The sequence below is a fragment of the Leopardus geoffroyi genome, chromosome B3 (genome assembly GCF_018350155.1).
Source record: "Leopardus geoffroyi isolate Oge1 chromosome B3, O.geoffroyi_Oge1_pat1.0, whole genome shotgun sequence".
Classification (NCBI taxonomy): Eukaryota; Metazoa; Chordata; class Mammalia; order Carnivora; family Felidae; genus Leopardus; species Leopardus geoffroyi.
In genome coordinates, this window is record NC_059337.1 from 123,958,776 (window position 1) to 123,986,350 (window position 27,575).

At 40.2% G+C, this 27,575-nt stretch overlaps 1 protein-coding gene across 41 annotated transcripts in view; it reads left to right on the top strand.

Annotated features, from left to right (window-relative positions):
* Positions 1–27,575, top strand: part of NRXN3 (neurexin 3) — a 1,571,803-nt gene that overhangs the window by 1,015,265 nt on the left and 528,963 nt on the right. The window contains exon 1 of one of the 41 annotated variants that reach the window (XM_045451739.1): positions 23,118–24,694. The exons of 36 other annotated variants lie outside the window; for them this stretch is intronic. In XM_045451739.1, the coding sequence (XP_045307695.1) occupies positions 24,436–24,694 (259 nt within the window). In that variant the 5' untranslated portion in view covers positions 23,118–24,435. Of the gene's footprint in view, positions 1–23,117; positions 24,695–27,575 lie in introns of those variants that run through there. 4 more of the 41 variants (XM_045451746.1, XM_045451736.1, XM_045451737.1 and 1 more) reach the window with 4 other exon arrangements.

The following is a 27,575-nucleotide window of genomic DNA, read 5'->3' on the forward strand; positions in this document are numbered from 1 at the left end:
ATTCTGCAGTTTACAGAAGTTTAGATAAGAGGGAAGGGAGCCTACCAAAGAATGACTTTAAAATTTTGAGCCTGAGTAAATGGAAAAATCATGATGTCATTAAGGTGTGAAACATACATTAAGTTTGGGGTAAGATTGTGGGGAGGTAGAAAGTAGTAATGAAAATGGTGAATTGGGGTCATCTATAGAGAGAAATCTAGCAGGTGGTTATAGCTCAGATTATCGGATGAGATTAGAGATATAGATCTAGGGTCCTCTACTTAAAGGCAGTTGCTGAATCCATGGGATGATTCACATGAGGTCATCAAGGGAGAGAATATGGAATGATATTATTAAGGAGAGAAATTTGATGGGAACACATTTTTTAAATTATAGGTAATGGAGGACAAACCAGACAAAAATTTGAACATGAGAAATTGGCATGTTCATTGCACCATTACTTTCATTTTCCCCCCTATTGGACAATACTCATATCCAGAACTTATAATACTGGCTAACCAATTCCTTCCACCAGACAAGAACTGTTTCTTGAGTCTGTACTTGCATATCCCATTGTGTTAACCAACGGTATTGCCCATTAAAGTAGGTAAATCTGATGCCTCCAATTCCATTTTTTCCAATGAAGTACATCTGGATGTCAAAGTGATTGGCATAACACTAATGCATAATAACCAGAAGTTGAATTTATCTTCCAAGATCTTAATAGAGGATCCTTCTCAGGAGGAAACCTTTCAGACTTATCTGTTTTAGAAAAGAAATCTGTTTGCTTTTCATTTGTTTTTCACTCTATTTCTGTCATTTTTTTCTTTTTAATTACCAGAGATATTTATATGGAAACCTTCGTGTTTTTTGTAAGATTTCATGGTTGATACCTTATCTCTTCCCATCATGCTAATTATTTAAGCTGCAGCAGAATTTCCTTTTAGTATATACGGTTTCCTTAATGTGAAGGGCATTAGATGTTAAGAGTCGAATAGATGAATAGAAACAGGATATTTAATGTGTGATAGGGTGGGAGGGAGGGGGTTGGAGGTGACTGGGAATATACCTCAGGAACTCTCAGATCTAAGAGAGTTGACTGGATTTCAGAGGGAATTGGAAAGTAGGATAATGCAAGAATTGCACTGAAAGAGGTAAGTGAGAGCTCCAAACCAAAACACATTAGAGGAATAGGGGCTGATGAGTTCAGAAACAAGACTATTCTGGAAGCTTGTGGAGCTGGAACATACCTTCCCACTGTGTTCTGCAAAGATGCACCTCCTCCTTGTCATACAACATTTGGAGAATTTTTGAATTGCCAAAGAAGTGGTTCAGAATGCACTGCAAGAGTTGTCCAGCCACGTGCATTGATTTACATGGAACCCATGGAGTTCAGTCACATAGAGATCTGTGTAAAGACCTGAAGGCCTCCAAGAAGCTTAGACCAAAAGGAGATAAGGTGAGGTCCCTAGGGAGATTTACCACCAACAAATTACAACCTGACCTTAGGCAAAACTAAGTGGTATGACTAGGATGTTGAAGAAAGAAAGTATTTCCAGGTCAAGTTTGAAGCTGGTTCTAAACATCCTTAGATCTTCTTTCCCTGCATGTCTGTTTTGGAGAAAAGATTATTTACAAGGGAAAGAACTGTGCCACTAGGAGCTTTACTGTTTTTCTGTGGGAGAGACCTCTGAAAGCACTGCATTCCGACAGGAGGAAGATGTTTTACTTCTGCTATGAGAGACAAGGGCCCTAGAAGGCAGTGGTCTAGATGGTTGCCACTCCATGGTTAGGGGGAGGGCACAGAATAAAATCTTTCAAGTACATGTACATCCTCCAGAGCATGGGATTGGGACCTGATACTTGTACGAAGCTCTTCTCCCACTATGGAATCTCTACAGAAAATAAGTAGAGAAGGAGATCCTAGGGCAAGTCTAGATGTCTTGCTAATCAAACAGATGAGCGCTGGAAGCATTGCAGCAAATTACAGAGTTCTTCTAAGTAGGATATATTGATATCTTCATGATTTTAGTGCATGGGCTTGCTCATATTTGGTCAGCATGATGGCATCTAAAACAAAATAAGAAAACTGTAAAATGAATGGATCCATTCCTCACCATTTGTATCCAGTGGTATACATTATGTTTTTCTTGGCCACCTCTCTTCCTATAAGCAAGATGGGGTGGTTCTAAGAGCCATATGTGTCTCTCAGGACACCCAGGACACCCAACCTGAAGATTCTCTTCCAAAAGTGCCCTCAGCCCTACTCATTGAAGAGATTAGCAGAATGGCCCATGTTACTATAACAGCAGCAAGAATGCATGTATGCAGTGATGCCCTAAGAATGTTTTATTTAGCCTCACTGATCCTGAGGATTGTGTGTCACCAAGTCACTTTCAGAAATCTGTTGTCTTTTAAAGAAAAAGGAAAATATAAAATCAGTTGGTCTCAAGCAATGGGGAAAATCATCTCATTTGCAGACTGTTACTTAATGAGGCTTCTTGGTAACTTTTCAGAGACAGTTTTATACATTGAAAAGGAATATTTCATCTCCTCACTGTGCTTTACAGGCTCAAGAAAGAGGAACTATTAAGTGTGTTTCCTGAAGTGATGCTAAATAGGTGAGTAGCACATATTCAGACCAGGAGGAAGCTGTCTTACCATTGGACCAGGGACTCCTGTTTCCCAGACAAAGTTCATTATCATGCTGGCTTCAGACCTTTAGCTGCAATCATTTGAAAGGAGAAGAAAGAAGTATATGAGGAAAAAATTATGTTACACTACAGTCTTCAGTAATTCCAGTTAAGAAAACAAACAAAACAATACAAAACAAAAAAACCTGCTAGTGCTTTGGGAGGCATAGTTCTTGTTTTGTTTGTTTGTTTAAAGTGATGTCTCTTTGGTTCCACCTCTTCTTTCACTTCACCTGCGTTTGCTTGACAATTGTGCCTGTACTCCCAAATATCCCCAAAGGACCCTGTTGATGTAAGGCCGATTTCATTGAAAGGGAATGGCGTCCTTCACTCAAACCTACAACTCAGTTATTTTTTCTTTCTAGAAGCTTTCCTAGATTTTCTGACCCTATTTTGAAATGGAACTTGTCTTCTTTTAATCCCCCTAAACTTCTTGCACAGAAAGGAACCCTGTTGGGAAGTCACACAAAGTCACACTGTTGGGAAGTGGCCCAGGCCATCTGGTTCAACCATATTTTCAGCTTCTGTAATACAGCAAAGGATATTTTCCCAACATTCAAGAAGTACGCTGGGCCTTCTCCACAATAAGCCAGATCATCCTAGCATGAGGGAATAATCCTAGCTAATGACACCTAATCCATACAGATTGCTTACTATGACTAGAAGTTTCACAAGTATTATTACAAGGCTGTATAGGGTACAGATTAATCGTGTGACTTTCAGAGCCAGAGACATGGGGTTCAAATCCTGCTATTTAATCTCAATGTGACCTTAGCTGAGTTGCTTAACTTTTCTAAGTCACAAATTCTTCCTTAATAAAATGGGGATAATTATAGCTTTTGTATGTTGTTGTCAGGGTTAAATGAGATAATGAAAAATAGAATAATTATCATAATATTTGACATGTTAAAAAATGTTAATTATTTTTTACTATCCTTTGCTTATGTCCAAATGCTCCAATGTAATTTTCAACACCCTATTATATGCAAGGATCATAGACCTTGAAATTGATACCCAGTAGAACTAATAGTTGAAGCCCAATGAGATGATAATTATAATTGCTTGGCACATATTTTTCTTCTCCACACAATGGATTTTAAGTCAGCTCAAGAAGCTTATTGGCAGTGCTGCTCTAGATTGGTGTTCTCTGTTTTTGAAGCAGAGGATGATTCAACCAGATTTCCCTAATTTTGAGCTTTGGAATCTAGGATTGAATATTTGTTATAGGGAATCTAGGGCACATAACCAGAGAGACCAGAATAATAAATATCATACTCACTTTTGGAAAAGGAAAAGATAAAACTTTGTCTCAGGACTGCTTGAGGGTGAATACTTTGTCTTCCCATATTAAACACATTTTTTTTCTTTTTTGGTCTCTCTCTCTGTCTCTCTCTCTCTCTCTCTCTCTCTCTCTCTCTTTCACACACACACACACACACACACACACACACACACACACTTCCCAGAAGAACAGTTCAGGTACCTAAAGGAAAGTTATGAAGAATTATAATATTTGATCTCATAAAATATTTTGAATTGTTCCAAGGAAGGGTGAAATTCTCAAACTCTTGGAGTTGTGTTCTATTAGCACTATTCCTAACAATAATTACTGTGGTCATTAGTCTACATTGGTATCACCACTTTCTGTGATAACCCTTATTGAATTGCTAGCAAGTACACAGAACTCCCCAGTTCTGCAGGCTCTGTGCTAAATCACCAATGCCATTTCCTGTAGTAGAGCGCCCCCTAGCACCTCTGCACACCTCTGAGTTAAATTTGTTCTCTGAGACCCCCAAGAATAGCTACTAAATATCAGGGTCAGTTTTCACCATTTAAGGATCTAGGTTCTAGAAGAGCTTAAGTGCTCAGCATTAACCTGCTTATATTTGTTCATCTGACCTCATAGCAGCTGGAATAGGCAAAGAGAGTTTTTGTACAGCCTAATCTGCCAGAAGCAAAGCAGATTGGCTTTTTCTCAGGTTACACTTGAGTATAAAAATCCCATTAATTTTGTCAACTCAACTTAATTCTTTTTATCTACTAATGATTGTCCTTTGGAATGATTGCAGTAAAGGAGTGGGCAGACTTTTATTAGGCAATGTTTAAAGCTTGTGTGTGTGTGAGAGAGAGACAGAGACAGAGATAGAACAAGCAGTAGAGACTGACTTTATAGGCTTATGAAGTTCACTTCTTAGTTTATCCCTGAAATGAAGAGATTTTGGCTCCTGTGTTATTTGTATTTAATTTGTGTGGCCCACCTTGGCATTAGATCAAAGCTTTGGGTCCTGTTTTAAAGCATTTGCATGTCTGGGAAGAAGGTGGTAGGCTCACGCAGGAGAACATAAGAACGTATTGCTTAAACCTCTCTCCGAAGGCAGGGAGGGCGAGGGGGAGGTGTGAGAGATTTTAAAAATAAGACATGCTGCTAAATTCCCTGCCAACCTCCGTTCATGCTGAGTGGAGTGTAAGTAACAAGTATCAGATAGTTCCTCCAGATGTCAGCTATTTAAAGAGGCACGTGCTGGAAGTGCTGTGGACTTATCCCTGGGAGCAGTAAGGTGGTGGTGGGGATGCTGGTGGTGGCAAGTATTGGAAGGGGATGTCTATTGTGAAGACATTTTATCAACAGCAAATGCATGTTGGAATATATTTGTGCCTTTGGGAAGTAAGAAAAATTAGAAGAAGAAATGACCTAATAACTTGGGAAGGCCATCATATCAAACTTAATGCAAGTAACATCTGAGTTTTAAATGTATGAAGCAAGAGGGACATCAGGAACCCTCACTCCCTGTAGAATTATCATATTATCTTTGAGAAATTGACTAAGAAGCCAAGAAATGGTATAATGAGACTAATGATTATTCCAATTCAATTTTAAACTGTTCTCTATTATTTACCCTAAACCAGACTGAAAAAAATAAATACAAAAGGATAATCTTTTGTAATGTTTTGAATCTCAGCAGCTAAGGATTTCTTGTAAGACCTGTTGAAGATAGTAACGATTGGGACCAAAATGTAGGGTCACTTCGGCTTCTAGTTTTCAGAATTTGTAGCATCAGTTTCTTAATCTTTAGCATAGTAAATTCTCACTCTCCTCCACCAGCTCATTTGGTGTTTTCTTACCACATTCATGCTTAAAACTCTCTGCAGAGGACCATACAAAATTTTAAAACAATCTGTTCTTCAGTTTCTACAAATTCAGACTCAGTTCCTTTCCTTAATTCAAATCTCAGTGCTGTTTCTTAATAACTAGAGGAGTTCCAAAAGCTGTTGTTTTGTAATTTCTCTGAGGCTTAGTTCTTCAGGTTTTGTGTGGTAATGAAACCAGCAAGCTTTCTGCTCCTGGCTTATTGTCAGTAACAAACTTACTTAACTAGTCCTTCCTTTCTGTTTGGAGATGACATTGGGCTCAACTCATCCCTTTTGCTTTGTGTGAATCAGATACCCAAATAAAAACACTCACCTCAGGGTGGAGGGAGGAGGGGGTGGGTAAAAAAAAAAAGTGGGTAGCCAAAAAAAAAAAAAAGGAGTGTATGATTAGGTGAAGGTAGCCTTGCTAGAATAGAAAATCTGGTCTGTTTCTTAAACCCCACATCTGTCCCTTTGAGAAATTGAACAAAATGGAGGTATCATTTGGTTATGTCAAACACAGTGGGATCAGATGCCCTTCAAACAAACCGAATTTGAGAGACACCGTGGTCATGATTTGTGGTTGTTTTTGTTTGTTTGTTTTTGCATGTTTGTTTCTTTGTTTTTTTCCTTGCCTTTCCTTTTCTGGGTTCTTCTGGAGGCATCCCAGGTTGACACATTTGCAGAAAGAGATAAGAGGCAACCAAACAGAGAAGAATCACAACCTGTGTAGTCACTGTGTGGTTACTTGTAAAACGGTCCCGGTATCCTATCTTTAGTTAGTCCCTTGATAGGGCAGGAGAGACTGTGAGCTTTTGTTTATGATGTTAAATGAAGAACGCTGTGTGTCAGAAGGACTCCACTTCCTTATCTGCTGTTCACAGCTACAGGAGGGGAGCTGTTGGTTTTTTCTTCTGAGCTCTTCTTCCAGTTTTTTTTTTCCTACCTTCTGATTCACATTGTCTCATAAAGAAAACTTCTGTCTTTTGAATGAAGAACTTGTTCTGTTGTCAAAAGTTACAGCTTCTCTAGTGTTTTTCTAGGACCCTTCTATGCAAGGAACATCATCGTGATTCTTGTATCATTAGAGTAATGCTTTAGTTTTTCCCATATTTATACCAAGTTTTTCTTCTTCAACTTGGAGTCATAGCTTTGAATGAATACTGAGTCCAAGATTAATAATTTGGAATATTCTGGAAGGAGCAGTGAGCTATATTCAGTATATTACATGGGGAGAACTTGGGGTAGAACTTGGTAAGAACCTTAAGCCCATTTTATTTCTGTGATTCCTTCTCCCCCACCCTTCTCCTTTCCTATTCAGTCTGTGCAGAGTGCCATTCAGTCAACTGTACCAGAGGGCAGTTGCTGATGAATTTGTACAGTGGAATGAATGACACTACTTGTGGATTGCCCTGAAATTCCTTCAAGCCTTATAAATATATTTACTATTTCATATTTTTCTAATATCTGTGATCTGCAAAGGTGTATGTCTACCTTATTATTGCCTTAAAGAGTTGCCAGTCATGTTTGTCATAAATAAATACACATAACATACTATGTATTTAAAGAAGATTCATATCTCTACACATTCTCTTTTATAAGGGTCTAGCCAAAATTGAGTAATGTTGTAAGAATGAAACATAAAAGACAAATCCTGGGGTCCTGACAGGTAGGAAGGGTGGCATATCTTAATAAAGCAGTGAAAATCAAGTGATTGATAACAAATTAAAATGGAAAAGAAAACTCTCCTTCATTTAAGGCCCATGGAACTAGGCTAAACCAGAAAACAGACCCACGTTCCAGAGTACTTCTGACAAGTCCCCCACCCCACCCCCACCCCCACAGCCACCTACAACATAGGTGTATATTGTCTCTGCACGATTTAGTATCTTGTGCTCTTCTGCATTTCTCAGTTTGAGGGCTGAATTCCTCAGTATCCTTGCCACATTACAAAAATAGAAAGCTCCGTATCATAGTCATACCATCACCTCTCTTGCCGCCCACAGCGTAACAGAAAAGCAGGCAGGCCTCAGTTTTCAAAAGAGTTGTATTCCAAAAGTTATTTGATGAATTATGAGAGCTCAGATTATGTTTTTTCAGAGATACAACATGTTCTATTTCCAGAATTCAGATACCTGCTAACTTAGAACATTGCCAAGTATCCCAGTCTAGAGCTACTATAGTCAAGTACCTGGCCATATAGGAAGTGTTTTCTAAAGGGATAGTGTATTTGGAATTCTAGTTTAGAATGCATTCCTTGCCACTAGAGATTTGATAACAAGATCTGGTCTACCCAGCCATGAACTTGTGTCTCCAAAGATTCCAGTCCAGGTAGTTTTTGTATCTGGGTCAAGGTCAGAGTGAAGAGGAGACTCAAGAACAAGAAAAGGGCTCCAGCTGGAGAAGATACAAGATGTTCTAGGACAGAGTGAAAAAGAGAGTTGGGTGTATTTGAGGGGAATAATAGGCATAGGAGAGATGGGGAGATGAAGGGAGAAGAGATAGTAGTTGAAGGAGAAGGGCTTTGGTGGTTAATAAAGAATAAAAAGCAGAACAGAATTCAGTTAAATTCAACAGTTTTTTTTTTGAGCACCCAATTCTGTATATACCGGAAAGTGAGCAAAGTTGAGTGAGATGCTAGCTCCATACCCAAGACCTCCCGTAAAAAGAGGAGAGAGGAGTATATTCAGATTAGCATCACAGAGAGAATCTGTTCGGTCCCAGTTAGAAATTCAGTAAGAGTGCAAGATGGAGAGATTTGTTCCTTTTTTTTTTTTTAAGTTTATTTATTTTCAAAGAGAGCACAAGTGGGGGAGGGGCTGAGAGAGAGGGAGAGAGAGAATCCGAAGCAGACTCTGCACTATCACCATGGAGCCCAACACAGGGCTTGGACTCAGGAAACTGTGAGACCATGGCCTGAGCTGAAACCAAGAGTCACACGCTTAACCAACAGAGCCACCCAGGTTCCCCAGTAGAGATTTGTTCTGACTTACGGATTGGGAAACATTTTGTGGAAGAGGAAATGTGGGGGGTGGGGCTGAGGACTTCAATTCCCTGGAATAATTAAAGATAGAAGGATAAGCACAGTCCAGGAAGAAAGTGGGTAAGATCAAAGTCCAAAGGTGAGGAGTTGCAGGGGAGGTGGGGGTGAGAATGAGGATGTGCCTAGAGAGGAGAGGATTCCAAGTAGTGATTTTACCTTCTGGAGTGGATTTTCTCCTTCAGCACCATGTATTCTCTTTGGCCTCCAAAGAGACCCTGGCCCCATGGGTACGTTGTAGCCATAGTGGTGTAGAAGGAGTAAAGGTGAGAAAGGGTAGTGAGGAGAGGATTGGGGGCTTTGAGAATCTGGCAGCTGGGGGCTAGAGGTCAGGAGATTTTTTGTTTGTTTGTTTTTCCTACAAGTTGACTCTCCTCTCTCCCAAATGTCCTTTGTGTGGCTCTCAGATGCCAATTAAGTGAGAATGAGGAGAGAAGCATGGTTTTGGATCTCAAATTACGTCTCAAAGTATTTCAAACAGCAGCAGGGAAACACAGGGGAAGAGAATTTTTAGAGAAAATAGTTAGGGCCCAGAATGCTGGTTCACACATTGCATAAAGTTGGTTGTAAGAAAGACTGGATCAGTCTGTCTTTCATGAACTAATAATCTGCTTCCGTTCTCTTGGGCTCTCTTGCCTACAATTTTTATGAAAAGGTTAAGTGAAGTGCCCAATTTTTAGATTTCTCTTCATGTACATAAACCCCTGCAGTATGCCAACCAGGGTCGGGGGTGCTCTCTGATCACTGAATTTAGAGACATGGCAAGAAGGGAGTAGAAGAAGAAGAATCTTTGCAAATATTTGTCAAAGGTATAAGGTTTTTGTTAAAAAGTTGAAATGGCCATTTCTATTTCAGGAGTTAGGAAAGAGGACACATGCAGACAAAGAGGCAGCCACACTGACTACAAGGGCTGCACACATGAAGAAGCTCCCTAGCAGAGAGAGAGAGAGAGAGCTCTGCATTACACAGAAGGCAAATGGCTACTGACATTCACAGGGGAAAGTGGATGTTTCCTGGGTCCATATCAGCACAGATAGGTACAAGGTGTGGGTGGAGGCTTGTAGCCCTCAGCCTCCACTTCTTCTATTGGCTTTTAGGGCCTGTGTATAAGATTGCTGCTGGGATTCAATCTGCAAGACCTCTGCAGCTGGAGGTTAAGAGTCTAACACACTTAAAATGGGTGTATGTGTAAGTGTGTGCACACACATACCTTAACCTTGAGTTAAGGTGAAATGTTCAACTCTTGTGAAATCATGTTTTGATATCTTTATAAAGAGTGTATATGTGTATCTTATTCAGTAATAACTAGGAATAAGCTGGAACACGTTAACAATCAAATTAGGAGGCAGGAGATTTGGATCTTATTTTTACTGGTGTTTTTAGTGTGTCTTTGAGCACAGTATCTTCCTAGGATTCAGTGTTTTCACCTGTAAAATGAGGGATTTCATAATCAGTGGTTCTCAAATATCTGAAGGTTATAAACTTATTTTGAAAATACGAAGAAATCTTTGGACCTTCTTTACAGAAAAGAGGAAGGAAGGAAGGGAGGGAGGGAGGGAGGGAGGGAGGAAGAGAGGGAGAGAAAAGGTACTCCCAGAGGAAATTGAATGCAGTTTCAGGAAGGAGCTTTATACACCATTTTCAGGGCTGTTATATACATCCATAGAGATTATTCATTAAATAATTATGTAAGGTAGACTTACAGAACTCCAAAGGGCACAATTTACATAGAGTAAGGTATAAAAGGCACCCCTTTGGAGGTGTACAAAGAGATGTCCTTCTTTATAGCAGTTTCCTGAGCTCTGGCTTAAGAACTCTTGAGCCAAACAAGATGTAAAGTTCTTTATGGATTTAAATGTCTCTTATTCCACAAATGTCATTGTAATAACAATAACAATCTTTAATATTAGTCTAGGCTGCATAACACAATACAATAGACTGAGTGGTTTACACAATAAAAATTTATTTTCTCATGGTTCTAGAACTGGAAGTCCAAGATCCAGGTTCCAGTAGGTTAGGTTTCTCCTGAGGCCTCTCTCCTTGACTTGCAGATGGCCACCTTCCCTCTTATCCTCACATGGCCTTTTTCTCCATGCTCCCATACTCCTGGTGTTTTTTTCTTCTCTTCATAAGGACACCAGTCTGATTGGATTAGGGCCCTATCCTTTTGACATCATTTAACTTTAAGTATATCTTTAAGAGTTCTTTCTCCAAATATAGTCACATTAGGGGTGAGGGCTTCAACCTATGAATTTGGGGTAACATAGTTCAGTCCATAACAAAGCCCAGACTGATAAACACATTGCAGATAGTAATAATTAACAACCAAGATGAAAGAACATCTTCTAAATCCCCTGCATGTCAGAAAAACACACAAATAAACCTATCAAAAATTAGAATGAAATATGCTGTTTTTTAAAATGGGGATTTATAATTGATAATAAAATCTATTGGCAACTGTCCTTATTAAAGGGAACACTCTCAAAGAGGCTTATTTAATACAGTATTCCCCCCACCCCCATCTGTGGGGGATATATTCCAAGTCCTCCAGTGGATGCCTGAAAAACCATGGATGATACCAAACCATATGTATACTATGTTTTTTCCTGCACACACATACACACATATAATTAGGTAACCGTAACTAGTAATTAGACAGAATAATTATAACAATATACTAATATAAAAGTTATGTGAATGTGATCTCTGTCTCTTTTGTACTATACTCACTCTTCTTCTGTGATGATATGAGATGTCCACATGATGAGATGAAGTGAGGTGAGTGACATAAGCATCACGACCTGGCATTACACTGCTACTGATCTTTTGAGATACATCAGAACGAGGGTCATTTGTTCCTGGACTTTGATAATGGGCAACTGAATCTGCAAAAAGCAAAACCATGGATAAGGGAGGACTCCTGTATTATTATTTTTTCAACTTGATGCTATAAAACAGAAAATAAACTTCGTTTGGAATTGGTCTTCAAGAGACCTGGTCAAAATGTATATACGGGGGATAGGAATGAATTAGGGGAGAAAAAATTGTAATAACTTATAAATATTTTTAGTTTCTGTTTCCTTTTGGGCCAGCATGTAATCATCTTCATATGATACAAATCAAGCAACCAAAAGTCTCTTCCACATCTGGTAAGTGGGGGTGGGGGCAGTTGGAAGTTACTATTTATGCTAATCTTGATTTTCCTTTAATCAGTGGTGGGAGAGTGGGGGCTGAAGAGAAAAGGCCAAGAGTTTCTTGTAATTTTTTAAATTTATTATTGCTCCCCCAGGATCACATTTAGTAACCACCATCCTCTGAGTAACTCCCCAAAGCAACAACCATTCTACACCCACCCCTAACTCCCCTGGTCCCAGCAGGAGCCAAATAAGAGAGACATTCAAGGAGAAGAGGCTTTGGAAATTTGCTAGATGTTGTTATTCCTAAAGCTTCACCATAACTGTGTGACGGTTTAACTTAGTGATGAATCAAACCTGTCCCTTAGTGGAGTTACAGACCCTCCAGAAATATTCAGCATCACCCAATAGCTCACCATCCTTTTGTCCTTCTTTCTTTAGACGCACCGACCTTACTCTGTTCATCTTCTGCACACCAACAAAATATACATTTTAGAAAATTACATCTCTGAAGCACAATGACTCCCTCAGGGATGCTTTACTTCCACACAGATACACTCTCTTGGTTGATATGGCTCACTCTCTGCCTGAACTGGGCTAAGATATATGCTTCTGAAGACTCTACCTTCCCATCCCTCTTCTATCACCACTCCCTTGTGAATTGTTTTCTTGATTCCTAGGGAATTCACAGTAAATACTTTGCTATCTACATTCATTTACTTGAATTTAACAAAATAGGTGCTTGGCCAAGCCAAGCAGGGGTGAGAGACAGCTGGGAAAATAAATAGTAGGTACAAGCATGCTATCAGGTATTATCATTCCAAAGTTGTACATCTCATTCACCTCATTTTCTATTATAAAAATTTAAATTAAAAAAAAAAAACTGAGAATCTACATGAGACAGTATATGGTTAAGTGAGTTGCCTAGTATCTGGCAATTAATGTTAGAGCCAAGAATCAAAATCCAGATACTTTCATTTCTAAAGCACTGTGACAATATCTGTCTCAACCATACCACATTAAATCATTGGAAATGATACATAATGGGGTCCCTTCTTTATTGGTTTAAAACTTTGTTTAAAAGCACAAAGATAGACCTTTCTCTGGTATAACTGTTTAAAAGCTTTCTGATATTCTCTGGCTCCAAGTTATATATACATGCTTTTTGTCTTCTATTTTTTCTTTCTTTTGTAGCTTAAAAATAAGCTCTGTACTCATTGTTGTCACTGATAATATTGCTCATAACAAAGTTCTCTTTTGGAATGTTATTTACAGGATTTTTACTCATATAGTACCAAAAGGAGCATCAGATGCATTTTCTTGGCATTTAGTTTCCAGATTGAGCAGTACTTTTAAAAAACTTCTAATTGATTTTGTTAGGATCTTGAGTTTTGGACTAGAGACTGGCATTCACAGGAAATGAACATCTTCCTTCTTCATAAAATAATTACAATAATGGTATAAATGTTCTTGAGAGTCACTCTGACCTAGAAAGGGAAGGAAGAAACTTCTGAGATAAAGAGCTTGGCTTTTGTTTGTGACAGGAACACAGGCAGTAAACCCGTTTATTAATATTTAATAATAATATTATGAATAGGTATAAGTTATCTAAGTATGGAATGTATTGTGGATTGTTCACTAATTTAATGTAACTGTGGGTGGCCTTTCCCATTTTCAGATAGTGAACATAACTATTTTTAATCTCTAAAGTGTAAATTGCCCAAGCACCATGTAATAAGTATCAATATCTAATGCAGAGTTTTAAGTATCATTCATTTCTAATGTATATAATTGCAAGTTGTTTATGTAAAAACATAGATTTTTTTTGCTTTAAGTATTGTACAGGAGAGCACAAGGGATGTATACATTATCAAATAGCACAACATTCCAAGATAATCATTTATATGCCATTTGCTTTATTTCATTGTAGAGTATACATTTTGACATATGTTGGATAACTTCTGATGAACATTTTTATAGTAAGAAAGAAGAAAATTAAAGAATTTGATCACAGGTCTCTTTCTAAAAGCACCCCTGTAATATTTTATTGTATACATAGATAATTAAGGACATAAATGTAGATTGACAGGCATATTTTTTTCAACAAAAAGCTATTATATTCATTCTCTTGGAGGCTCTACATAAAAGTAATATGTTGATTTTAAGATTTTTATCTTAGTTGTGTGTTCTTTGATTTCACTATAATGAACCAACGTGTGGCTACTTTTCTTTTTTCTTTCTTTTATATTTTCTAAAACTCTTAATCTCTGTGCTGTATTTTAGGAAGTTTCCTCAGTCTTGTCTTCCAGTTCATTAGTTCTCTCTTCAGCTGTATTTACATAATAAAGCCACTGACTAAAAAAAAATATTGTGTTGCATTTTCACAAGATTTTAGTTCTTATGTTTGTCATTTACCACAGTACCTTTTTTGCCTCTGTGATTTCTATAATTTCTTTATTAATCATTTCAATTATATTTATTTTACATAATTTTAATTGCCCTGTTATCGCACATTATTAGATTCCGATTCTCTCATTGTTATCTATTAACTCTCTCATAGTGGGTTATCTTCTTAGTAGATTATTTTATTTTTACAATCTTAGTTTATATTGATGTTGGTAGAAGAGCCAAGCATTCCTGACTCTAGAGTTTTATTCTAGAGGAATTTGCCAGTTTATGCTGACTTTGAAATGCTGTGTTATATTGTACAAGTCATTCTATGTCTCTGTATCTTAGTTTCTATAATTTTCTTAGGTTTCTTCTGAGTACCTAACTCTCTTTTTCTTGTCCATACCAACTACTGAAGAGAAATGGCCCTGTCTTGGCTGAGTACTTCTACTTTTTGTCCCAGGATTTTTAAGATTCATGTCTTTATTAAAGGGGGTTTGGTTTTACTTGTGTTCAGTCTACCAGGATTCCCTGCTGGGTGGTAAAAGGACAAAAGGGCAAGAAAGTCAGTGTACTCTCCCCATAGCAATGATTTCTTCACCAATGAAAAATGACCCCTCATATCACAGAAACAGCAGCTATGTAGGTGTTGCTACTGGAGAAAAACAACAACAATGATCTTTGGTATTTAAAATAGAAACGTAAAATTGTTAATGTGTCCATAGACAACTTGTACTGCATACAAAAATGAAAATGAAGTTCTAATGAAATAATTCTGGCTTCATTTTACAGAAGTTTAAGATTTCTCACCACCATGTATGAGGTTTAATAAACAGGTGTGTGTTATGATTTTTGCAGTACTCAGGAATTATGTCAGAGCCTCAAAATAAGGCCAAGAGATCACATTCAAGTAAATACTGAAGTAAAGGGCAAAGAAAAATTTATAAAGAAAATCTAATCAGTGTCAGATATAAATTTGAATAGAAACTTAGAGGTTATGACTCTATCCTCTCTCTTACTGAAAAACAGCAACCTCAGTGTCCCTAGAAGACTTCTGCTGTTTGAACATTTCCTGTGATGGAGAGCCCACTGCCTCATGAGGCATCTCTTCTGATTTTGTAATGGCTCCACATGTTGAAAGTCTTTTCCTTATTATGACATGCTTGTATATTTCAGAGTGTTTTGTTTCGTTTTATATACAGCAGAAATGTTCTCACCTACAGTAATTAAAGGTGTCTCAATACAGTTTCACACACATTCATTGAAGGTCTCTTATTGGCCTGGTATTGTGCCAGGTTTGAGATAGGAAGTGTTGTGATCTCCCTTTTACTGATGAGAAAATAGGTTTTCAAAGGTTAGGTAACTTGCCGAAGGTCACACATCTAGTAAAGAATGGATCAGAGATTTGAATATAAGATGTCTTCCTCTATAAATTAAGTTGTCTGAGCCTAGGACCAGGACCCTGCTCCCTGCATGATTCCTCTCTAAATCATGTAAGGCACCCAAATATAAACCTAACTGATTATAAAAGAATGTGACAAATGTTAACAGAAGACAGGAAAGAACAACTAATACTGCCTATCCAGATTTGGAAATGGTAGAACTTGAAGACCTAGGTATCATCAGTGCCGATATATTGTTATCTTAATATTGTTTTATCTATTTCAAGAATAGTCTGTTCCTCCTACTATAGCATAAACTTGCATCACAGTATCCTCCTGACCTCAACATAAGTTTTGGAAAGTGCTAAATTCTCAATACCACTAAGAAATGCCCTTATTACCCACCTGGTAAACATTGTTGGAGCTGCTTAGATAATAATCTGTACCTTCTGTTCAGAGAACATGCATCTTATTCCCCTCCAAGATTTCTCTAATTTAAGACTACATAGTGTCAAGGGGAAAGTGGTCAATTATTTTAGATCTCTGTCCCCCCATCTTAGAAGATGTGCCCTTCTTCAAATTGTGAGTGAGATAGACACTTGAATGCGATGAATGCTTGAACTATGATGTTCCCAGAATGAACTGCCATCTTACGAATCAGATCCAATGGGTATTTTAGCATCTGAAAAATGATTTCATGGAAGAAACTGAACAAAGGAAAACTGGCTATGCTACAATTTAACTTTTTATTTATATGGTGTTTATTCAACGCCTCTGAATATGGCCAGCCTGTCATTAGAGATAAAGCATGTAGCTTCCAACATGTGAGTTTCCCCTCCCGTTCCCTTCTTTTGCTTTTTCCTTGTTTTCCTTCCCTCACTTTCCATTTATCTTCCTTTCTTCCCCTTTACTTTAGTTGCCTTTCCTTATCCCATGAAGCACCTGTTTTGTTTTGTTTTGTTTGTTTTTTGAGTCAAAAGAAAAGTTGACACCTTTCTGAGATTCTCAGGCTTTACCAACGTAAGTGACAACTGAAAGCTAAGCTTAGGGTTTGACTCCTATAAGAAGCCCTCCGTGGATGATTCCACCGCATATTGATAATCTCCTTAATTTGCATTCCTGTTTCTCTACCTATATGAAATTATTGAGGGCCGGGTTCATAATAATAATGAACCTGAATATTTGCAATATTCTTTTCAAATATATCTACTTGTTTAACCCTCAAAACAATCCTGTGAGGTAGAGATTCATAATTATACTATTAAGAGAAGATACTTACTGAATATAAAGGAACTTGCCCAAGGTCGCACATCCAGTAAGTAGTAGATCAGGATTTGAACTCTAGTCCTTTGACACTCAGTTCACATGTCATCTTGTATATGAATCCCTCCTGATCGTTCTGATAGTACCTCCTCTCCCTACATTGGATTAATTCAATTCTCCATTCTTTTGTATACTTCATTTGCACCTTTATTCTAGCATAAATCACATTGTATTTGGGAGGCTGTATATATGAATAGAGTTTATTATTTTATATAAATATATATATAAAATATTTCCGCTAAGTTATACACTTCTTAGGGCCTTAAATCTTCTCTGAGTCCCCAGGACTTTACCTGATGCCTAACCCACACTTAGCATAAATTTAATGTTTGTGAAATAGATGAATTGATGCACCATATAATTGTTTCCTTCTATAGTGAGTAGAACCTAGTTCAGAGATACATTCACAGTAATTTGAAAGAAAACATTTACTGAATAAGAATACCAAATAAGTCCAATGGAAATTATTATAAGATTTAGAGGGGATGTCTTTTTGGGGGGGAGGGAGGCTAAATAATTAAAATGTACTATTTATTAGAGAGGAAAAAAGTAGGAAAAGAAATGGGAGAGAGAAGTAACCAGAGAGACCTTCAAGACCCCCAAGCAGACTGAGATTGTATGCGTTCCACCCTATTCTAGAAAATTATTCCTTTTACAACAATGCTGGGTGTCCGTAGCTCATACTGTCTGGCTCTGAGACCCTGGTGAGCTTTATTATTTCGGAGTTGGCTCGAAGGATATTTGTGAGAAAAGACATGATTAAGCTACTCTTCATTCTGTGAAATGTAGGCGAAGAGAATCCAATGAGTCAGGCAACACACAGGAGGGACTTTCGACATTTTGGAATTATACGGGAGCCTTTTTGTTTATCCAGTCTTCCTGAGATTTGCATCGGGAAGAAAACTATCTGCAGGGATGATTTTCAAGGAGTCATTTGGAGAAAGAGATAATTTTGTTCACATTTATTGATTATTGGTTTATGTGCCAGGCACTGTTTATACACATTTTACATATATTTCTGAATTCTCACAGCAATCATTTTAAATAGATAGTATGATTATTCCTATTGTACAGATGGAAAAGCTGAGATACAAAGAGGGTAAAGATCCTGTCAACATTTTCATGGCAGCTAAAAAGCAGAATCAGGATTTGAACCTAGGAAGTCTTGAGCACCAGGGGCCCAAATCTAAAGCTGTGTGCACTCTCAGCGTGCCCTGTAAATCTTTAACTTGGCAGTTATTGTATAAACATAAAAATTATCTTACTAATTCTGTTATTGTATAACAATAATTCATTTTGTTTGAGTCCTTAACACTGGATAAAGATTTACATGATGCTGAGGATATGAAATTTATATCTCTGATATCCACTGTAAGCTTAGTGAAGACTAATAAGGTTTTAAATGCCCAAATCTCTATGAGCAACTAATTGAATTCTGTCCTGGAGTAAAAGGAAAATTTGCTTCTATGATGAAATAATTTCACTTGGACTTTGAAGGGAGATGCTACACAGGAGCATTTCCTATTTTTCTTCTTCTTGAAGAAATGTGTGAAATTCTAATGAAGTAGATATCCCAGCAGTATTAACCAAACTCAAGAAATTTGGAAAATTTCCTAGAGAAAAAAATTTTAATGTCTAAACTCCTGATATCCCCATTTCAGCCACAAGGAGGACAAGAGAATAAGTGTGGATGTTTACAAGAAGGCTAAGTTAAAAGGAAGAGAAGTGATAAATACATTCTCTAAACTATAAAATTATGCAAGGATGCATAATTTTAAAATGTATTTTTAAATCAAATACATATACAAGTGATGCTTAGAAGAATAAAGCTGCTATTTTATACCCGTAAATGGGAAATATAATCAAAATCTGCATTTTTGCAGGATCACTTTCTCAAATAAATGAGCAGAGGGATGAATTATATGGCTATAAATAAATCTACTGACATAATAAAGCAGACTTATACTGTTTTACGGTTGTCACTGGAACCCTTGGATATATTTATAGGCATGTTAACAGCCACCTGTATTTTTTCAGGACTTTTATTTCATTTCACATTATGAGAGTTTAGTTGTTTTTGTTTTTGTTTTTTTCCCCTCCTCCTAAACTCACCTTTTGTGTAGAGAGAGAACTTAAGGAATTCTATTCTTCATATTTGGGAAAAGAGGGCCCTCCCTAAGAGTTTCAGGCTCATGCACAAATAGACTGCTCTGGTAATTCTCTGTGTCTGTAGAGTCATATAAGGTATGCCCACGACAAACAACTTGACAGGTGTCTCCTGCTGGCAGTGAAGTGGAAAGTCAGAGTCTATACAAGTGAGAAGAGACATGTGCAGAGACAAAACGTATTGTGAGACCAGCAGGGCAACTTCACATTAGGTTCTTGGCACCTGGCATGATGAAGTACTATCACGAGGCTTATTTTAGAAGCCAAAGATTCCCCAGACTATTTTATAGCTGAGGTACAGGCCAAAGCAAGATGAAGAGCTGGGTAAGAGTTGGCACACCTTGTTCTGGGAGTGTCCTGGAAGTGAAAAGGAGCAGGGAGATTGGAACAAGGAGAGGAAGTCTATAGTTGCAAATTCTGAAGTCTGGAGTAATAGAGAAACCCAGCTATTAATCAAGCAGATCCAGCTAAGGCTGTTTTGTTGTTGTTGTTTGTTTGTTTTGTTTTGTTTAGTTTTGTTAATTTTTGAAAAAGCTGCACTCCACTCAGAAATGTAAGGTTCCCCAAAGTCTGTTTAGGATTCTGTGGGGGGTTGTCCAAAGTATGGTTGTTCCTGTGAAATCATTTGTACTTTTCAACTTTAAATCAATGGTGAGCATAACATTTATAAATCCCTTTCTTTTCTTTTGTGTAAGTGTACTGATCTTCATTGTATATCTGCATGTCCTCATGTAAGGAGCCTGCTAGAGACGACAATTCAGGAGAGAGGGGAGCTTTCGATGGTAGTACAGGTGGTGATAAATCCTTCAGCTGGAACTCTAGCTGTCGGCAGTGTTTAGAATGTATCACTGGAGCTAAAAATCTAAAAAAGAAAACTACATATTTAATAGATCAAGCTAATGTAAACTCTAGCAAGCCTTGAGAAGCATGAGCATTAGAAGGGAAGTCTCAGTAGAAATGTGTAGACTAGACAAAGAGAGGGATAGAAAACATGAAAAAAAATCAACAGTGTGTTAAATTGGAGAAGGACATGAATTTTATCAGGATAATTGGGTTATCTCTTTGGAGTAGAAGAAGGAAAATAAACCAGTCTTGATTTTATCCTCAGTTAAGTCTTCTCAGTATTCAACTGGGTCTCCAAATGGAATCGGCATTACCAGAATCCACAGCTACTTCTTTTGACATTTTGCAAAAAGTAAATAAATAAATTATAAGTATGACAAGTAAAATGAATAGTTCCAGCTGTGACATACCAGCAGCATTTCCAGATTTTGTACTGCATTAAGGATTTATTTTCACTTTGTTTCCTAGCAGAGAGCTAATTGAAAGGTCCATCTAAGATTCCCATGCTTCCTCGGAAGAAAGTCAGACACAGAATCTCCAACACTCGGTGCCAATTTAGAAAAGTCGAAAAACATTAAGTGGATAGGTGGTCAGCTCGTCAACTCTGAAAATACATGTCTCTGGGGATCAATGGCACCCAAGTCAGATACTGCATCAGTGAAACAGAACGTGTTAATAGGAGAGTGGCAGTTGATTTATGGGATTCATTCACCCAGCAAATATTTACTGAGTTCCTACTATGAGCTAACCTACTCTTCCACACCCTGAGGACATAGAGAAAACAAGACAAAGGCTCACCTTTTAATGAAGTTAATCTTTCTTAAGGAGCTAGAATACACACACACACACACACACACACACACACACACACACACACAAAATACAGATAAAATTATTTCAGAAAGTGGATAGTACTGTGAAGGAAACAGAACAAGGTCAGGGGATAAAGTGCCTCTCAGGGGTGGCGGTGGCTAACTTTAGATGAGGGCCAGAGAGGTTCTCTGGGAGGTGACATGAAATGAGCCAATCACGGAAAAATCTTGGGAAAAAGGCTTCCTTACAAGAGGGGCAAGAAATATGAAGGTTTCAGGTTGGGAAAGAATTTGGCACAAAGAACAGAAGGAGGGTCTGGGAGACTGGAGAGCTGCGAGTGAGGGGTCACCTGGCAGAAGGTGGAGCTGGAGAACTAGGCCAGGTCATCTGGGTCCACTGAAGGCCATGGCAGAGGTGAATAAATCCAGAGTAGAGTGAGAATCCATCTGGGGGACCAAATTAATGACCAGTTGGATTGAAAGGGAATTATCATCTACTTTAAGGAAGGTGCTTAGGGTAGGAAGGTATTTTTGTTAGTTTTCTTTTTTTTTTCTAACTTTCCTAGTAATAGCATAAGGCCCTAACCACATCATGCTTAACTGTCTCGGAATCTCAGCTACTTTTTCTACTGAACAGAGCGCTGCGACTCTTGTCAAATGCTATTGCCGGATGTTGTGTATGCATTATCCCATTTAAAATTCCCAAGAACCTCTTGAGAGAAGGCATTATCTACATTTTACAGAGGAGGAAACTGAGGTTTAAATTGAGTCTCCATAAACTACCCCTCTTACTTGCTGTGGTGTTCCTAGCTACATGTTGCTAGTTAGGACATGTTTGTGGGCCATCATCACCCAAGGGCATGAAAAACCTTGAAAGATGGCCACCTCCTTTGACAAGGTTTGTGGGTCCCAGATCAGCCTTACAGCTAAGAGCCCAAGCAGCTGGGATGACTGTGCACCATTTACCAGGGGGCAACATGGACCTTTAGAACACTGATTTCAGAACCAGAATACCAATCACCAACATACATTCTAAAATGGACTTGATATTTGACCTGGAAGCTGAAGCATCCGTGAATTTGTTATGTTTATCTGTTAGAAATGCATATAATGCTAACTTCTCAACATCTCCTTGGGGTGTCTGAAGGATGAATAGGACTGCCTTAATCCCTATTCTTTTTCCTCAGGGAGTTTGAAATGCTCATTGAGATCAGGAGTATAATAGGTGCTATAAGATCCTTTTAAAAAAGCAGATGCCACCTAAATACTGTATCTATCTATCAATCTATCATCTAACTATCAAGAGACATATAGATATATCCATATATATAGACATCTGAAATATATACAGATACACACACACATATATATATACTTTAACATATATATGATTATCTGTGATATATACATGATTTAATCAGCAGGTGTATAGTATACATATGATTTAACCATCAAGTATTATTCCCTCTGCTTCCTCTCGAAGCCTTTTAACCAAGGTGAGTAGGAAGGAAGAAATAAAAGCTAGCAAGACACCTCCCTCCTCCCTCCCCCTCCCCCAGGCTTAGGAGTGCTGCCCTTTGGGTTTATGCCTCCAGCACTCATCATGCTGGGCGCGGGGGAATGGAGAGGCGGGGGTGGAGGCTGCATCCTTCAGAATGTCACTGTTTTCTGGCAGAGCCCTGGGTCAGCTCCCTCCTAGAGGCACAGATGGCCAGGACAGGCGCGCCAAGCCTCTTCCTGTCACTCCCGCTCTCCCCTGCAGGTTCAGCCTGGATGTAAAAGCCACGCTCTCTGGTGCCCGGCGCCCCGGAGGCCCGGAGGCTTCACCCACCTGGGGCAGTGGCACTGAGGCCAGTCAGGAACAGGTCAGCCACTGCCTTCCTCCGGCAGAAGCAGCCCTCACCCCTTCTGAAGTTCTTTGCCCAGGACAGCGGGCGTGGGCACTAACCTCTGGGTCCTGAATTTCCAAGAGTGTCCTGTCCACTAGGGGGGTCGAAGCTACCTTCTCGAAGGGCCTCCAGCGGCCAAGCCCCTCACCCTCCGGGGTCCCCAGGCCACCTCTTCCGTTCACCGTATAGAGTCAGGACGCGGGTTCCCGCCTTTCCCCCTCTGGGTGGGGTCCTAGGAGAGTGGCCGCGCTGTGCTGATCGTCAGGCCAGGGGGATCGTGCGGGCGGCACGACAGTGTGCAGGCGCTCCAGCGCTCCTGCTGACTCAAGGGGTTTATTTTTATTCCTATCTGGGGCTACTTCAGCCTTAGCCACCGCCTGCATTTTTCTTCCCAAATTGTAAAAGGTGCCTTAATCATCCGAATTTGGCTTAATGCGCCTAGGAGAGAAAAAGGAAAGGGTGGTAAAAAAAGGAGCAGCGTCCATCTGTCGGTCTGTCTGTCTCACTTATCCACGCGCTCACACACGCTCACTCTTAAGGGAGGAAGCGGAGCTCGGGGAGGGCGCCGGTGTGCGCGGGAGGCTCGAGCGGGTGTAGACGAAGGAGCGTGTAGTTGAATGGGGAGGGCCGGGATTCCGGGTCGCTCGGGCCCCTCCTCCCTCCCGAGCCAGCCAGTCCCTCGGCAGAGCGCTCGGGCTGCACTGATTTGCTCTCGGGAGTGCGCTATTTGCATATGACTTGCCCATTTGTGAATTTGGCTCCCCAACTCCTCGCTTCACTTCACCTGTGCCTCCCAGTTCCGCGCACTTTGCAGGCGCCTGCCCGCCTCCCGGCCACCTCTGCCGCCTGCCGGGCACCTCCTCCTACGTTCTCCGCGCTCGCCCACCCACCTCTCTCCGCCCAGGGCCACGTTGGTTTGGGTGGCTTCTCCGCGCTGGCTTCCCCCTCCTTGCCTCTTTCCCTCCGGTCCTTCTTGTTCTCTTCCTCCGGCTGCTGCTGCTTCTGCTGCCACTGCTTTACATCCAGTTGGGAAACCCAGGACGCAGGCGGTTGCTCCGTGGCGCTCTTCCAGAACGCGCAGGGTTAACAGCCTCCGCGCCCTTCCATCGAGACTTCGGGAACACGCGAAAAACTCTCCCACCTGCAGCCCCCTTTTGCCTGGCAGTTCTGCATTGCATCGCATGGAAGTGGAAAAAGAAAAAAAAAATGTTCAAACTGCCTGGATGTTGGGATAAACTAACCTGAACCTTCTTGGGTCTTTTGCTGCCTCCCTTTCTTGCTTCGTTTCCACCTTTCCTCTGTGTGGCTTCCTGGAGTGTGCAGTTGAGTCGCCTGGAGATAAGGAGGAAGCCGCGCCGGGCCTCCCCTGACATGTGTGGCATTCCGGGGCTCCCTAGGAGGGTTGCTATACCTGGGTGGACTTCGGCTTTCTAAATTTCAGCCTTGGGAAAGAGAAGCTTTTTTGCCGTCTATCTCCCCCCACCCCCCAACCTTAACTGATTCATCATCTGTCTTGAAAGCGCTTATTCCCTCCCTCTTTCCAAAATACTGGCAAGTATTCCTGCTGCTATGATGGGCCCCTGGGCATCATGAACTTCATTATTCCTCACTGGCCGGAATTCAAACTGCCCATCTGTAGTGGTCCAGTGCGTTGACCATGCACCTGAGAATCCACGCGAGACGCAGCCCTCCTCGCCGGCCGGCTTGGACGCTTGGAATCTGGTCCCTCTTCTGGGGATGTATCGTCAGCTCTGTGTGGAGTTCCTCTAATGTAGCTTCTTCCTCCTCCTCCTCCTCCTCCTCTTCTTCCTCGCCGGGGTCTCACTCTCAGCACGAGCACCATTTCCATGGCAGCAAGCATCACTCAGTGCCTATTTCTATCTATCGCTCCCCTGTTTCCCTTCGAGGAGGGCACGGTGGGTCTCTCTCCTCTTTATCCTTTTAATGGGGCATAGCGATTCCTTAACCCACTCGCCTTTCAGGTAATGTCAAGGGTGGGAAGATAATAAAAATTTGAATTTAAAATGATAAAAGCATTGCATGTGCATGAGAGAAGAAAATGTTCAATTTCCCTTTAAAGGCTAGTATTTTCTGCCCTAGCGCCCCCCCCCCCCCCCCAGTTTCTCTGATGGGTTCTCCTCTCCTTAGCTTGCTTATTCATAGCTTCACAAACACTACATTTTCCCCTTTGGAACCTTCTACTTCCTTCATCCCCCTTCCCCGTGATGGCAAGCAACTTATCAAATAAGTCTCAGGTTTTGTACTTTGAGAATATCCATACATTCACCTTGCTTTCACCCTTCTTCTCTCTGATCTTGTGTTGGAGCTAGTCATGGGAAGTAGACAGCAGGGATCCTTTGGTCCTCAGCCTGAAGTTGATGGAACTGTTGTAAAGTGGCCTCAGGGAGGACAGTAGCTGAGTGTAAGAAGGCAGAAAATGTAATTAATAACCAGTAGCCATTATTGTTCATTTGGGCAGCTTTATGTTTGTCCACATATCTGATGGGAAGAGCAGCTATCTCAAAAACTACACATCTAATATTGCTACCTACTGGATAGGAAGTGATAAGATGGGTAAGACAAAGTCCATTTATAATTTACCCAAGTGTAAATCTTAGTAACTTTGATTCCACCATTTATACAAATGTTATTTCAATGAAAGGCAGCACTGGTGGGCTTGTTCACACGGCACAGGTATGAGATGTTTTATAGCCCTCCTTGCCTAGCTATTGAAGGAAGAGATCTATGGCTCTTAAAAATATATTCAGCTCTGAGCAGGCAGCCTGTAAAGGGCAGTGTCTGCCACCAAGGTGGGAGCTTGCCATAGTAAACTGTTCTGAAGAAGGGATCTTCAATATTTGTTTACTATGCAGTCTACTCCAGTGGTGAGGAGAGTAGGAATCACAGAGCCCAGCAGCAGGAGCAGCCCTCCAGGGAGCTGCACGAATGAAGCACACTAGAGGTCCCCTGCCCTAGCTTGTATTTTGAAGACCTACAGCACGCAGACCCCATTCGGAATGTCAGTTCTTCCCACTGCCACCTAGCCGTGGGCTGCTCCTCTATACTGTCTATACTGTTAAGTGGAAGCACATTGAGAAAATGCCAGCACGTACTCTGGCTCTTTCTGGCTCTCTCTTTAAATTTTATTTGATGGAGTTGTCAAGCAGCTCAGAGCTTGTAAGGTTGGTGGAGATGGGTGGTGGGAAGGAATGAATGCTTGATTCTGATCTGGTTGCTGTTTTGTCTGTGACTCCTGCTAGGTCTGGGGTAGGTTTTCTTTAAAAAAAAAAAAAAAAAAAAAAAAAAAAAAAAAAAAAAAAAAAAGGAGAGGGAAGGACTACAACCACCAGAAAAGCAAAAGCAGTTTCATTGAAATGGAAACTGTTAGCTCCTAAGGGGGGGGGGGGGGAAGGACTGTGAGTGGGGTGGGCTTGTAAAGAGTAGGAAAGAAAAGCAGGGGAGTGGGAGATGGAGGAAGCCAGACAGACGATTACTAATAGCCATAATTAAACATGGAAAGGCTCACAATAATTAGCTAAATTTTGCTAATTAGTGTAAATGATCAGCAGGGAGATGGATATTATGCATTAGTTAGAGGTTAGAAGCTGGCAGAGTCTTGGTGTTTTCTGTTCAGGATGTAAACAGTTAAAAGCAGCTGCTAGTTAAGTGATGGTACTTGCAGAGCCATACTTCTGGAGGTTTCTAAGCCTGTCAGTCTCTCTGTTTCTCTTTCTCTCTCTCTTTCAGCTAAAAGGGCTACAGGGGTTGAGCCTGGCACAGATTAAACACAGTTCTTTTCTGTTTACTTTGTTCAAGGATCAGTTGTTTAGTAAGTTCTGAATCTTTTTGACTCCTTCCAAGTCTGGTTTCTCATTAACCGGTATCTGATAAGAGTCAGTGTGATGGAAATGGAGCGTGAAGTAGGTAAATGACCAGAGACCCCAGAAAAGGCCCTCACCCACCAGAGCTGTAGAATGCAGTGAACCCCAAGGTCTGGCATGGCTAAGATAAGAAAGCTCATGAATTCAACTCTTGAGTATCCTCTTTCAGTTCTGAAGTCCCATCTCATTGATTTGGGGCTTGGAGAGTGAATGCATCTATATTAAGTAGACTCCTTGCATATTTAATTAATGTTTTTGAGCTTGAAAACCTGAGAAGTGGCAATCAACAAGATGACCCATCCTCTGACTCCAATCCCACATCCAAGCTGCGACCTTCTGTGCCCTGAGAAGACCAGGAGACCCCAAGGTGCTTTGCTAATGCACCTCCCATTTTTACTTGGAGTACACTTGCTTCCTCTTAGTCCAAGACAAAGGCTTCACTAAGAGCAATTGTTTTAAAAAATCTTTTGGACGGAGGCTGTAGGAGGCACAGCACCATGAGACTAATGTTGTTACTAAAAGTTTTCTGCCAACCTCATTCCAGAGCTAAAAGCAGCAGTCTGTATTGTTTTGAAGGAATAAATGCCCTTCATTCTGGTATAAAATGAAAACTAGAGCCTTGAGTCCAAGAACTTTCTTGAACTTGGAGATTTTTGTTTGTTTTACTTTTTTCCCCCTTTCCCATTTCCTAAGAAGCCGGAAGCCTTCAGAGTTGTCCTGTTAATCAGTTATGGTCACCATTCTGTCCAAACTACCTTGCCCTGTAGTGATGTTTACACTAAAACAAATGAAGAAACAGAAACCTTCCCAACAACTGTCCTTTTATCCATACTTGGTTCTTGTCTTTAGAGAATCAATTATGTATAGATTTGCCTGAAGTGTTTATCCCAGGGCAGCCTACAGAAGCCTGAGCTCC